The 14,001-nt window shown below is 35.6% G+C and overlaps 2 protein-coding genes across 2 annotated transcripts in view; both read left to right on the forward strand.

Annotated features, from left to right (window-relative positions):
- LOC125220892 (linoleate 13S-lipoxygenase 2-1, chloroplastic-like) overlaps positions 1-5,102 on the forward strand; it is a 12,046-nt gene extending 6,944 nt beyond the window's left edge. Inside the window, exons 4-9 of the mRNA XM_048123025.1 lie at positions 1,932-2,230; positions 2,303-2,540; positions 2,678-2,998; positions 3,083-3,581; positions 3,800-4,066; positions 4,171-5,102. Of these exons, the coding sequence (XP_047978982.1) occupies positions 1,932-2,230; positions 2,303-2,540; positions 2,678-2,998; positions 3,083-3,581; positions 3,800-4,066; positions 4,171-4,930 (2,384 nt within the window). The 3' untranslated portion in view covers positions 4,931-5,102. The remainder of the gene's footprint in view (positions 1-1,931; positions 2,231-2,302; positions 2,541-2,677; positions 2,999-3,082; positions 3,582-3,799; positions 4,067-4,170) is intronic.
- A 2,445-nt stretch (positions 5,103-7,547) lies between these two features.
- LOC125223654 (linoleate 13S-lipoxygenase 2-1, chloroplastic-like) lies at positions 7,548-13,715 on the forward strand. The gene is made up of 7 exons (XM_048126901.1): positions 7,548-7,923; positions 9,576-9,844; positions 9,925-10,162; positions 10,819-11,139; positions 11,225-11,723; positions 12,475-12,741; positions 12,863-13,715. Exons 1-7 carry the CDS (start codon positions 7,563-7,565, stop codon positions 13,620-13,622), a joined length of 2,715 nt encoding a protein of 904 aa, XP_047982858.1. The 5' UTR covers positions 7,548-7,562; the 3' UTR covers positions 13,623-13,715.
- The last annotated feature ends 286 nt before the right edge of the window (positions 13,716-14,001 follow it).

Here is a 14,001-nt window from a genome sequence, read left to right on the forward strand (position 1 = left end):
CCTAGTTTTCCCCAGTTAGAGAAAATTTTGAGGATACACAGTGAAATAACGGATCTATCAGTCGAATATTAGGTGCTCTAATTTAGAGCCTTGATTATTATATGTAATAATTAAATACATATATATGGATAAAGTAATGCATGAACAATCTTTGTGTATACAATTAGAAACGTTAATTTGCAATTTAAAATATGTCTCACCTCATTATTGAGAAGAAAATTTAAAATAAAAAAAATCATCTTCTTATGGGACAAACTTTTAAAAAAAAACATATTCTTATGAGACGAAGGAAGTAATTGACAAATATATCCTCAACTTTGCTACTTAAATTTTGACAAAAGTTTCCAACATGATGTTTCCAGTTTTGTGTCAGTATAGGATGATTTTATTGTGTGGTAATAGAGTACAGAATCATAAAGTGCTTATTAACAAGTGGAGTACATATATATATACTATCTCTTTTATTAAAAATAAAATATTTTTTTTTTTGGATTGTCCTATTAACAATGAAATATTTCAAAAAAATAGAAACTAACACTTTCTCTATATGTTCATCTGTTACTTTACTATCTATTTATTAATTCACAAAACAACATTATATAAAATCTCGTGCCAAAAATCAAATGTTTCATACTATTTAATAGAACGGAGGAAGTACAGTAATGCATTTTTCTTGGTAATAATTTTATGGTGTATTAAAAAGATAGTACGTGATATAAAGATGAATTTTATCTTTGAATACAAATCTATCTTAATCCATAGTTGTTCACTTATATACTCCACAAGTTTACCACATACAATCATTTACCCATTGACACCGCTGTATATTCCCTTCGTCCCTTATAAATTGTCACACGCGTTTTAAAAAATATAATGAAAAGTGGGTAAAAGGAATTAGTAGAATATGAGTCTTACTTATATATATATATATTAATTTTAAATAAAATGTAAGTGAGATGCGTTAGTGAAAATATAGAGTCCATTACTAAAAATAGTAAAAAAAAAGGATAAGGATGTCAATTAATTGTGAACCGACTATAAAGAAAATTGGTGTTAATTAATAGGAAACTGAGGAAATATTTATTAAAATGGGAAAACTTATTATGGTTGTGAGTTGTTCTAATAGTAGAGTGTTTAATGTCTATGATAAAAAAATTTCAGGTTCGAACCCGATTATGTTTAAATGATAGAAATAGAGTGTATTCGATATTTCGATTTATACTTTAGGCAGCAGCGTATACTACTCGATCATAGCGCTATGAAAATTTGGAGACTCTTATTTCCCATGGTTCCAATTTTATTTTATTTTTTTATTTCAATTTTTAAAATTTGGTGGGGGCATTATACAGTAGAATATATTTATAGGAGTAGGGACCATGCACAGCGACCAATCAAATCAACCTAAAATTCCAAAATTTGGACGTAAATGAGGAAAGCTACTAGTACCATTTAAGTGCAGGTTGCATTTTTTTTCTTTTGGGAGATCGCAAAAGGATAATCAAAATAACATTAAATAAATTACTAGTATTACAACATAGTAGTAGTATTCACTATTAGTCTATTACCCAGCCTGGTCAAGGAAAATTTAAAAGAAAAAAGGAAAACTGTGGAAAATAATATGCAGATATTAAAACAATACTTATAATCGACTATAAATATTGGGTTTTGTAATGCATACAGTATACAAAATCTATTGAAAATTACTTATGAATTATGATACTAATAATTTTTGAAATTGGCGTCTTCATTATTTTGTGTGATAAAGGTGTAATGAATACAATATGTGGACAAAATCATGTAAAACAGTATTCTATATATAGTAGCAAAAAAAATCATGTATTTTATAAATACACCTTTATGATCTACTCATAAATTTTACATAGTTCTTAGCCCACATGCCTTGTCAATTTTATCAAATAATTCCTAAATTTATTTTACTTTGATTTTATGGAAAATCCAAGAAACTGGAGAGGAGAAGGCCACACTGCAATCTTTTGCACGTAAAAGTGGGGAACATGAGAATGAGATCTACTACGAGTCCAATTTCGAAATCCCAGATGATTTTGGAGAGATTGGTGCCGTTAAACTTGAGAATGAACATCGTCAAGAAATGTTCGTTAAGAACATTGCATTAGATGGATTCCCCTCTGGCATTATCAACATCCACTGTGATTCTTGGATTCATTCCCAATTCGAGAGTCAGGAGAAGAGAGTCTTTTTTTCTAACACGGTAACTTTTGGTTGGAATCAGATAAATTTTACTAAATCATGCACACTAACTAATTTGCATGTATACATGCAGTCATACTTGCCATCCGAAACTCCGAGTGGGCTAGTAAGATTGAGGGAGAAAGATCTGGTTGCTCAGCGAGGAGATGGCGAAGGAGAGCGCAAGGCCTCTGACAGGATCTACGATTACGACGTCTACAATGACCTTGGCGACCCAGACGCTGACCCTGAGTTGGCCCGCCCTGTTCTCGGCGGGCCCAAACATCCCTATCCTCGCCGCTGCAGAACTGGCCGCCCAAGAACTAAAGCAGGTACATTGCCTAGCTTAGTGTGTCATTCTTCCTATCACCAATTGGTTTTGGAATGAAACTGAACGTGGCCAGGGTTTGGTTAGTCTGCTTCAATAACTAAAAAATACTAACATACTCAATTATTTTATACATGATAGATCCATTATCGGAGACTAGGTCGGACGACGTGTATGTTCCACGAGACGAAGCATTTTCGCAAGTAAAGCAAGCAACATTCCAAGCAAAGACGGTCTACTCAGTGGTTCACGCGCTGATCCCATCGCTCAGGACATATGCCACCGACCCTGACCAAGGGTTTCCGTTTTTTTCAGCCATAGACGGTTTGTTTAACGAAGGGGTCCACCTCCCTGATATTCCGACCACCGGATTCCTGGGAAACATCATACCTAGGCTTGTCAGATCAATCTCTGAAGCTGGCAATAGCGTCTTGCGCTTTGAGACTCCTGAGTTCGTTGACAGTATGTACATTTCTCGATTATGCATGAATATGATTGATAAACTAATGTGCAGTCGGCCATCCTAATATTATATTGTTGATGCAGGAGACAGGCTTGCGTGGTTTAGGGATGCAGAATTTGCTCGACAAACTCTAGCAGGGATCAATCCATGCGCCATACAGTTAGTCACGGAATGGCCATTGAAGAGTAATCTTGATCCAGAAGTGTATGGACCGGCAGTGTCAGAAATTGACAAGGAAATGGTGGAAAATGAAATTCGAGGATTTTCTACTCTTGAGGATGCAATCAAAGAGAAGAAGCTTTTCGTCCTAGATTACCATGATTTGCTTTTGCCGTATGTGGAAAGAGTGAGAGAGCAAAAGGGGACTACCCTTTATGGGTCGAGGACGTTGTTCTTTTTGATGCCATCAGGCACGTTAAGGCCCTTAGCGATCGAGCTGACCCGACCAAAGATAGGCGACAAGCCCCATTGGAATAGAGTATTCCTTCCAAGTTGGGAGCCTACAGGCATCTGGTTGTGGAGACTGGCTAAATCCCACGTCCTCGCTCACGACTCTGGTTATCATCAGTTGATCAGTCATTGGTATATCACTTCGCACTTACTCTAAACTCTAAGCAGCACTTTAATAGAAAAGATAAATAAACAAAACATCATTAGAATACAAAATTTAAGTCATTTTTGGTTATATAATTCCAAGATAGATTAGTAATTCAAACCATACATAAATAGGATTTAGGATTTAGTATAGTTATAGTTATCTCTTTACTTTACATTAACATAAAGATATTTTTTTGTTCCAGGCTAAGAACTCATTGTTGCGTCGAACCATACATCATTGCGACACACAGGCAACTAAGCGCGATGCACCCGATTTATCGATTGTTGCATCCCCATCTACGATACACGATGGAGATCAATGCATTGGCTCGTCAAGCACTCATAAACGGCAATGGGATCATCGAGTCCGCTTTCTCCCCCGGAAAGTACTCCATCGAGCTGAGCTCAGTTGCTTACGACCTTCTCTGGCAATTTGACTTACAAGCACTGCCGGCAGATTTGATTAACCGGTAATTAGTTATAACCAGGGACAATAGTAATTTAAATCACAAACAGTCAATTTTTGTCAACTGTCTCATCATCTGTGTACAAAATGATGTTTTTTTTTTACCAGAGGCCTGGCCGTGGAGGATCCAAGCGCGCCCCACGGCGTGAAGCTGGTGATCGAGGATTACCCTTACGCGAACGACGGTTTGCTTATATGGGACGCCATCAAGGAGTGGGTTTCCGACTACGTTCCACAATACTATACCGACGCTAGCCTCATACAGTCCGACACCGAGTTACAAGCATGGTGGACGGAGATAAAAACGGTAGGGCACGGCGACAAAAAGGACGAGCCGTGGTGGCCGGAGCTCAAAACCCCGGACGACCTAATCGGGATCCTGACGACCATCATATGGACGGCTTCCGGCCACCATGCGGCCGTGAACTTCGGGCAGTTCGACTACGGAGCATACTTCCCGAACCGGCCCACCACCGCCCGCGTGCAGATGCCGGTGGAAGACCCGAGCCCGGAAGAAAAGAAGAAGTTTCTAGAAAGGCCGGAGGCGTTTCTGCTGGAGTGTTTCCCATCGCAGCTTCAGGCGACGGTGATTTTGACGATTTTGGATGTGCTTTCGAATCATTCTCCCGATGAAGAGTACATTGGGGGGAAAATTGAGCCTTATTGGGAAGATAATAAAGTGATAAAGGCAGCGTTTGAGCGATTTCATGGGAAGTTGATGGAGATTGAAGGGATCATTGATGCTAGAAATGCGGATTTGAGTCTGAAGAATAGGTCCGGAGCGGGTGTGGTGCCGTATGAGCTCTTGAAGCCGTATTCTGGGCCTGGGGTTACAGGGAAGGGTGTGCCAAATAGCATCTCTATTTAGGACTCATGATAATGTGCCTTCTTGATCATTCAATAATGCAATAATGCAAGATTGTTCAAATAGCATCTGTATTTAGAACTCATGATAATCTGCATATCTCATGCTATTCAATAATGCAATAATGTTCAACCAAGTTTAATTAATTATAAAAGTCAAAGATGATTATTGTCAATCCAACTCAACCCAATTAACCATTTTCTAATATTTGATTAATTTTTTTTTTTTTTTTTATCATCAATATTCAACTCAATTATATACTCCTTCCGTATGATAATAGGAGCCATATTTAGTTACTAACACGGATTTTAAGAAATGTAAAGTAAAGTAAATTGAATAAGTTAGTGGAATATGGATCCCACTTATATATATTAGTTTTATAAAAATGTGAGTGAAATAAGTTGGTGGAATGTGGAGCTTATACTTACCATTATGGTAAAAGTAAAATATGACTCTTATTATGGGACGAACTGAAATGACAAAACATGACTCTTTATTATAGGACGGAGGGAGTATATCTTTATATACCTATTACTTTTTAAGTAGTATAATTATTATTATTTGTTATTTAAAATTATAAAAACAAAAAACCTTAACAAACTAAAATATATAAATAAACAAACCAAAAGTATAACTACGGCAATTGTGACATGAAATTTAGGATAAAAATTTTATAGTCCTAAAAAAAATAAGAAAGTGTAGTAAATACAAACTATGATCTGGACTGTTAATGCAAACTCATATATTGTACGAACTACAAACTATGATCGACCATTAAAAAAATATCAACATATGACAAAATCGTATCAACAGAAAATGCAAACACAGTGTCAACACAATAACAACTCAACATCAACCGTTGACACTGTGTTGACATTTTCTGTTGTTACTACTATTTTGTCATATGTTGACATTTTCTAATGGTCCAGATCATAGTTTAGAGTTTGTACAATATTTAGAGTTTGCATTTGATTTCATTCATGGATCATAATTGGAGAAAAAAAATATGTAAAGTTATAGCAAAATTTCGTCTCTATTTATGGAGAATGAAAAATTATAATTTTTGCTATACTTTTTATAAAAAAATTATGTATTAAAAATGAATAAATATTGAAACCATGGGTCCTCTTCTAATGCTTATAACACCACAATCCAAAACTAAGACTAAATCTACATCCTTGGATTTTGAAATATGTGGATGAGATTAAAACTCACAAATTTCAATAAATAGCAGACAAAATATCAACAAAAGGGTAATATCATCGTTATGTTATCATATGATAATTTTCGTGGGTGTTTTTTATATCGACATAGTGTATTACAAATATCAACAATATGATATGAGAATATCAACATAAGTACAAGAAAATATCAACACAATTTTATTGATATTTTATCTATACTATATTGAGATTTTATTTTTGTATTTATTGATAAAATCTGCTTATCAACATGTACGAAAATTGAAATATAATTTATCAAATTTCACCACCCGGACATCGTCGGAACATTTGTAATTGAGGTCTCGTTGGAATTCTTATAAAATTATCTTTAATTTGATATATTTTTTGGCAAAAAATAATTTAAATCGAGAAAGTTACGTAAATTTAAAGTTATGAGATGATTTTGATCAGAGAGAATTGATATTAATGCCTTTTAAATTTGTTTAATTTAAAATATAATTTTATGTGACATTATTTCAACCACTAAATCTCTTAATCTAATAAATTACGATAATATCATTTATGTTTTGACATGAGAAGAATCAAACCACTACCAATTACCGTTATTTGATCCTTTCATTATTAGTAGGTGAAAATAGTTCCAACTACGATAGCTGAAAGGTTGTAATTAACTAGATTTAGAAATATCAAATTCTAGAAAATATAGTTCAAATTTTGAGAAAATGATAAAATTTGACCTAAAATATGGTATTCTTTTATAGTTTTACGTTTGTTATTTAACTAGAAAATGGGGCCCGGGGCGGCTAAGTTTGGGTCACGTAATTTTCAATATGAAATGTTTAAAAGAAATTATAAATCCAAGAAAACAACTTTTACTCTTCTTCTTCTTCAAAGAAGACAAATTATCCAAGCAAATATCTTGCAAGCAGATGACCCAAGTTGATTTTCACATGTTTTAAGCCAGCGCCTTAGAATAGTCGCCTTTAGCCATCTTAGGCAAGGATAAAACCTTAAACCTGTCCATTTTTCAAATATTTCACATAATTGAAATCCTATGAGATGGATAATTGTGAATGTGTGTTTAGAATAATGAAAATATTAACGATATTCATATGTGAATTGAGTTTGGAAGTTGATGCTTTGAATTAAGACTAGTTTTAGACAATTCACCATAAAAATTAAGATTATCCTTGGATAAGACAACTTATCCTTGGTCGTGTTTTTTTAGAAGTAGATTACCTCAAAATCAATTGGTGATAGTATGATCTACTTTCATTTCCAATTTAATACTTCAATTAACATATAAATTCAGCATAATTAACATCATAGTTCAGTTTTATGCCACGTGTTATTGCATATTTTTTCTTCCTATCAACGGTAATTTATTTGTGCTCAACTTGTATATAAAGAGCTCTGCAGAAACACCACCAATAATTTCAATTCTTGCAAAAATGATGCTAAGCAAAAGCAACAACTTCCTCAAATCTCACGCTTTAACAACTCAAACCCTACCTCCAAATTTACACAACCATTTTCGCTACGGCGAAGGAAATGTTTCATCTTCAATTCCGATTCCCCGCCGATCCAAACAAAGGAATCTCCGGCTATGCCGCGGCGCTTCCACCGAAGTGAAACCTAGCTTGTTGACCCCCGTTGAGAAGTCAACTTCCGTTAAAGTGGTCATCACCGTGCTTGATGAGGACGGGGGCGGCCTCCTCAGCAACATCGGCATCAACCAGGGGCTCGACGGATTAACCGACTTGCTCGGCCGAACCCTGCTCGTCGAGCTCGTCGCAGCACAACTCGATGCTAGTAAGTCCAAATTCAAATTAGATTTTTTACTATGTTACATTAAATTAAAAATTGAAGCACGGTCTTTCAAAATTTAATATGCCTAGATTAACTTTATTGTATCATTAATTTGTGATGGTTAGATGAAACAATGAAGATTTGTATTTTTGTAAATTTTGTAATGCCATGCATATGTTCTTCAATAGGACCACGCACACCGACCAATCAAATCAATGTATTTCCAACGTTGTTGTACGTAAAATGGTTCCACTAAATTGTGTAGTTGCATTTGCCCTCGTGGATTCAAAATGAAATAAAATATTCACCAGTTCTCTCCCATTTAAGGAAAAATTTGAATACATAAGGAAACACTGGCGCCAGGTGCTCTAATTTATGGAGTACATAATCTATTTAATTTTTTTTAAGTACTCCTACTTTTGTAATAAAATGGTATCATTTTGATATTAAATAACTTTCTAAATATTAGCGGCTTGATTATTGTGTGTGAAAGTTTTGTTAAATATATTTGTACTCTTGATAATGATTTTATGTAAATGAATTATATAGAGTAGTAGTACTACTATTGTCGGTATCCTAAAATAAATTATAGACATACTGTAATTTTCTTTTATCTATTTTTTTTTACTTATTTTTTGCCATATTATCATTTATCAAAACTCAAGCTACAACTTAATGAGAACCATAGTTCAGATTATGTTTAATTTACCAGAAATAAAAGATTATGTGTTATACATATATGGAATGGGTCGAATATGAAGTCTTATATAATTAATGTGGTAATATCAATCTTTCAATTATAATGATCTATGGTAAATATGTCACTTTACTGAATTAATAAGTATCTAGTCTAGGGTAAAATCGCATGTACAATATTTCGCTATTTAGTACAATGAATTTTACTGCAAATGCTCACAAAATATATTTTTGTGTACCTTGTCTTGATAGTTTATGTTAGCGTTATTTATTTTATTTTATATACTGTATTTAGTTAGTTTTTAATGTTTCAAAACTTGCTATATATTGACACTATTATTATTTACTAAATAATATGCAAATCAAAGATTGGTTTATGTATTTTTTAAATTAATAAAAAAAGATTGATCGATCATTGGTTTTTTATGTTATTTATAAATTTAATAACATGAATAAAATCTTCAAGTGTTAGAATTTAAGTAAATGTATAAATTTTGTATGTTTATTGTATTGGGTTTGGTTTGTGGTGTAGTAGTCAACGTATATTACTCAAACTTAGTCATTAGGAAATTTGGACACCCCAAACAGTAATCAATAACTTCTTTTTGTATTTACTATCAATTGTTTGAATTCTTTTAATCCAAAAGGACCACCCCAACGACCAATCAGATAAAAATACAGTACCACTAAATCTAAATGCGTGGTTGCATTTTTTCTCTTGCAGATTGCAAACGGATAATAATAATAATAATAATAATAATAATAATAATAATAATAATAATAATAATAATAATAATAATAATAATAATAATAATAATAAGAATAATATATAACGATAATGACTGCTAAATTATGAAGACGATAATTGCATAGTAAAGTTCAATTTTATTAATGTCCCATCACCATTAATTCACTTATAATTCCTTTTATTTTACCTTGGTTTCTTGTAAAAATTGAAGAAACTGGTGAGGAGAAGCTGACACTGCAATCATATGCACGTAAAAGTGGGGATAATGAGAATGAGATCTACTACGAGTCCAGTTTCGAAATTCCATATGATTTTGGAGAGATCGGTGCCATTATACTTGAGAATGAACATCGTCAAGAAATGTTCGTTAAAAACATCTCATTGGATGGATTCCCCTCTGGCTCCATCAATATACATTGTAATTCTTGGATCCACTCCAAATATGATGATCCTGAGAAGAGAGTCTTTTTTTCCAACACGGTAAATTTTACTTCAATTTAAATATAAGTAATTATGTTTGTTAAATTAACATGAAATGACACTAATTTACATATATATAGTCATACTTGCCATCCCAAACTCCAGGTGGGCTAACAAGATTGAGGGAGAAAGAGCTCGTAGCTCTTCGAGGAGATGGCCAAGGAGAGCGCAAGACCTCGGATAGGATCTACGATTATGACGTCTACAACGACCTCGGCGACCCAGACAACGACGAGAATTTGGCCCGCCCTGTTCTTGGTGGGCCTGACCATCCCTATCCTCGTCGCTGCAGGACTGGCCGCCCAAGAACTGAGAAAGGTAAATAAGCTCCATTAAAATGTTAAGATATTCACATGTGAATTGTACAGTATCGAAAATAATACTCCCATCGTTCCATAAAAATATGCGTACTTTCCATTTTCGTCCGTCCCATAAAAATATAGGCATTTTCATTTATGGTAAGTTATCCCAATTTATTATCCTTATATGTCAAGGTATTTACAATTCATACCACCATTAAAACACATATAATAATGTGGGTCTCACGATCACTGGCGGACCTAAATACAATGGGGGAGGGGCTTTAGCCCTAATGAATTCTATTTTTAGACTTTTTTCTACTATAAAGTTCTAAAATTTATTCATATTTTATACATATTATTATATAAAAGCCCATAATCCAAACTACATACAAATTTATTTTTAAGGTAAATTTTGAAAATTTAGCCCCTACTCACGTTCATTTCTGCGTCCGCCACTGGTCACTATCATTTCTCATTCTCTCTTACTTGATCAATTTTATCTTAATTCACGTTACATATTATGTGCCCATATTTTTTTGGGACGGAGGGAGTATGAAATAAAAAGTGATCAACGTAAATACCTAGTGAGTCAATACTCATCTCACTAATTGATTTTAAGATATAATCTCACTAGGGGTTGCTTGGTCTCTCCCTTATCCTGGACATACACAGATCCATTATCGGAATCTAAGCCCTCTGAGATGTATGTTCCACGAGACGAAGCATTCTCCAAAGTGAAGCAAGAGACCTTTCAAGCAAAAGCTATCTACTCAGTGGTGAATGGGCTGGTGCCATTGCTCAAGTCAGTTGCAGTGGATGCTGACCAAGGATTTCCATATATTTCAGCTATAGACGGTTTGTTCAACGAAGGGGTCCTACTTCCGGATATTCCGACCACTGGATTCCTCGGCAACATTATACCTAGGCTTCTCAGAGCAATCACTAGCACTGGCAACACCATCTTGCGCTTTGAGACTCCTCAGTTCATTGACAGTATGTACATTTCTTGACCATCCATGAATATGATTGATACGCTAATATGCAGTCGACAATCCTAACATTTGTACTGTTGTTGCAGGAGACAAACTTGCGTGGTTTAGGGATACAGAATTCGCTCGACAGACTCTAGCAGGAATCAATCCATGTGCCATACAGTTGGTCACCGAATGGCCCTTGAAGAGTAAGCTTGATCCTGATGTGTATGGACCGGCGGAGTCAGAAATCAGCAGGGAACTCGTGGAACAAGATATTCGAGGATTCTGTACACTTGAGGAGGCAATGGAACAGAAGAAGCTTTTTGTCCTAGATTACCATGATTTACTTTTGCCTTATGTTGGAAGGGTGAGAGAGCTCGAGCAGACCACCCTTTATGGATCGAGGACATTGTTTTTCTTGATGCCATCGGGTACGTTAAGGCCCATCGCGATCGAGCTAACCCGACCAAAGATAGGCGACAAGCCCTATTGGAATAAAGTATTTGTTCCAAGTTGGGAGCCTACAGGCGTCTGGTTGTGGAGACTGGCTAAATCCCACGTCCTCGCTCACGACTCTGGTTATCATGAGTTGATCAGTCATTGGTATATCACCCTCAAACTCTCTAAATTCGTCATAAATGAAGTAATCCGTGAGACTTATATAGTGGTATCAGTCTCTCTTTACATGAATATGGAATACTCCCCCTGTCCCTAAGAATTTGTCACCATTTGACCAGGCACGGATTTTAAGAAATATAATTGAAAGTGGATTGAAAAAGTTAGTGGAATGTGAGTCCTACCTTTATATAAATAATAAAATGTGAGTGAGAATAAGTTATTGGGATATGGGGTCTACAACAAAAAATGTAAGACCGTCTCCAAGGGTACACTAAAACCTAAAATAAGATAGGTATTTAGCTCCAATAGTACTCAGAAACCAATCCTATTTTTGGTTTTTGAGAAAAAATACCTATTTTAGGTTTACACTAAACCAAAACCTAAAAAAATTTCAAATTTTGTGAGTAAAAAGGGCATAATATAGAGAATATTCTTTTAAGTTTGAGTTTAGTGTAAATGGTTGGAGTAAAATCAATATTTAGTTTGAGATTTACATTAAAATGAGTTTGAGTTTAGTGGAATGGTTGAAGATGCTCTAAAAGTGAAATGTGACAAATTTTTAGGGACAGACGAAAATGGAAATAAGTGACAAATTTTCAGGGACGGATGGCGTATTTGTTTACTTCATTTGCCAACCCATGAGTCATATAGTGATCCAAGTTCGCCTTTTAAGATATAAGATATTTGTTTGCTTCATTTGTCGGCATACATGACAGTTACAAACTATATTTTCCAGGCTAAGGACTCATTGTTGCGTCGAGCCATACATCATTGCGACACACAGGCAACTAAGCGCAATGCACCCGATTTATCGATTGTTGCATCCCCATCTACGATACACAATGGAGATCAATGCATTGGCTCGTCAAGCACTCATAAACGCTGATGGGATCATCGAGACTTCTTTCTCCCCCGGAAAGTACTCCATGGAGCTTAGCTCAGTTGCTTACGATCTTCTATGGCAATTTGACCTACAAGCACTGCCCGCAGAGTTGATTAGCAGGTAGTTAGTTAGTTATACGGTCAAATTCTGGTCAATGTTATAAAAATTTGAAAACACTTTAATATAATTAAATAATAAAGTTTGAATTTTTCTCAATCGTCTTGTCTGACTTGTTGGACAGAGGAATGGCAGTGGAGGATCCAAGTGCGCCTCACGGCCTGAAGCTGATGATCGAGGATTACCCTTACGCGAATGACGGTTTGCTTATATGGGATGCCATCAAACAGTGGGTCACAGACTACGTCCGACACTACTATCTTGAGCCAATCCTCATACAATCCGACACCGAGCTACAAGCATGGTGGACGGAGATAAGAACGGTAGGGCATGGCGACAAGAAGGACGAGCCCTGGTGGCCGGACCTCAAAACACCAGACGATCTTATCGGTATCCTGACAACCATTATATGGACGGCTTCGGCCCACCATGCAGCCGTGAACTTTGGGCAGTTCGATTACGGAGCATACTTTCCGAACAGGCCAAGCATTGCCCGTGTGCCAATGCCAACTGAGGAACTGAGCTTGGAAGAAAAAAAGAAGTTTCTAGAAAGGCCGGAGGTGTTTCTTCTGGAGTCTTTCCCCACACAGCTTCAAGCAATAAAAGTTATGATCGTTTTAGATATTCTTTCGAACCATTCGCCTGATGAAGAGTACATCGGGGGTCAACTCCGGCTTTATTGGGCAGATAATAAAGTGATAAAAGCGGCGTTTGAGCGATTTCAAGGGAGGTTGATGGAGATTGAAGGGATCATTGACGCTAGAAATGCGGATTGGAGTCTGAAGAATAGGTCCGGAGCGGGTGTGGTGCCGTATGAGCTTTTGAAGCCATTTTCTGGGCCTGGTGTTACGGGGAAGGGTGTGCCAAATAGCACCTCCATTTAGTCGTTTGTATGTATGTGAAACTGAATTATTAAGTGACAGGGTTTGCATGTGATCATGATTTAGCTAGTTTAATCAAAGGGGCAATTTGGTCCATTCCGCACCTTTTGAAATATGAACGGCAAATAACGTAGTTTCAATATTTCGCTACTATCACTTAAAATGAAAATCGAAAATTGATGCGGCAAAATCAAGCTGATGCTGAAGATAAAACGATGTTGTTTTGTTTGTCACGCCGTCTTGATTTTGCAAGTTTAATAGAAGTGGTTGCGTCTAAAATCACGAAATTTCGTCGAATTTTAGTCTGCCTCACATCTTTCAAAATCTAAATAACAACATTGATGTCATATTATCTTGTTGACTCTGCTACGTCAGTTTTCAA

The sequence above is a fragment of the Salvia hispanica genome, chromosome 4 (genome assembly GCF_023119035.1).
Source record: "Salvia hispanica cultivar TCC Black 2014 chromosome 4, UniMelb_Shisp_WGS_1.0, whole genome shotgun sequence".
Classification (NCBI taxonomy): domain Eukaryota; kingdom Viridiplantae; phylum Streptophyta; class Magnoliopsida; order Lamiales; family Lamiaceae; genus Salvia; species Salvia hispanica.

Bases quoted from the DNA above. Each gene is read 5' to 3' on its own strand.
- LOC125223654 (XM_048126901.1), top strand. From the start codon at position 7,563: ATGATGCTAAGCAAAAGCAACAACTTCCTCAAATCTCACGCTTTAACA. The intron at 11,140-11,224 runs GTATGTACATTT...CTGTTGTTGCAG, and splicing joins GACTCCTCAGTTCATTGACA to GAGACAAACTTGCGTGGTTT. The intron at 12,742-12,862 runs GTAGTTAGTTAG...CTTGTTGGACAG, and splicing joins CCCGCAGAGTTGATTAGCAG to AGGAATGGCAGTGGAGGATC.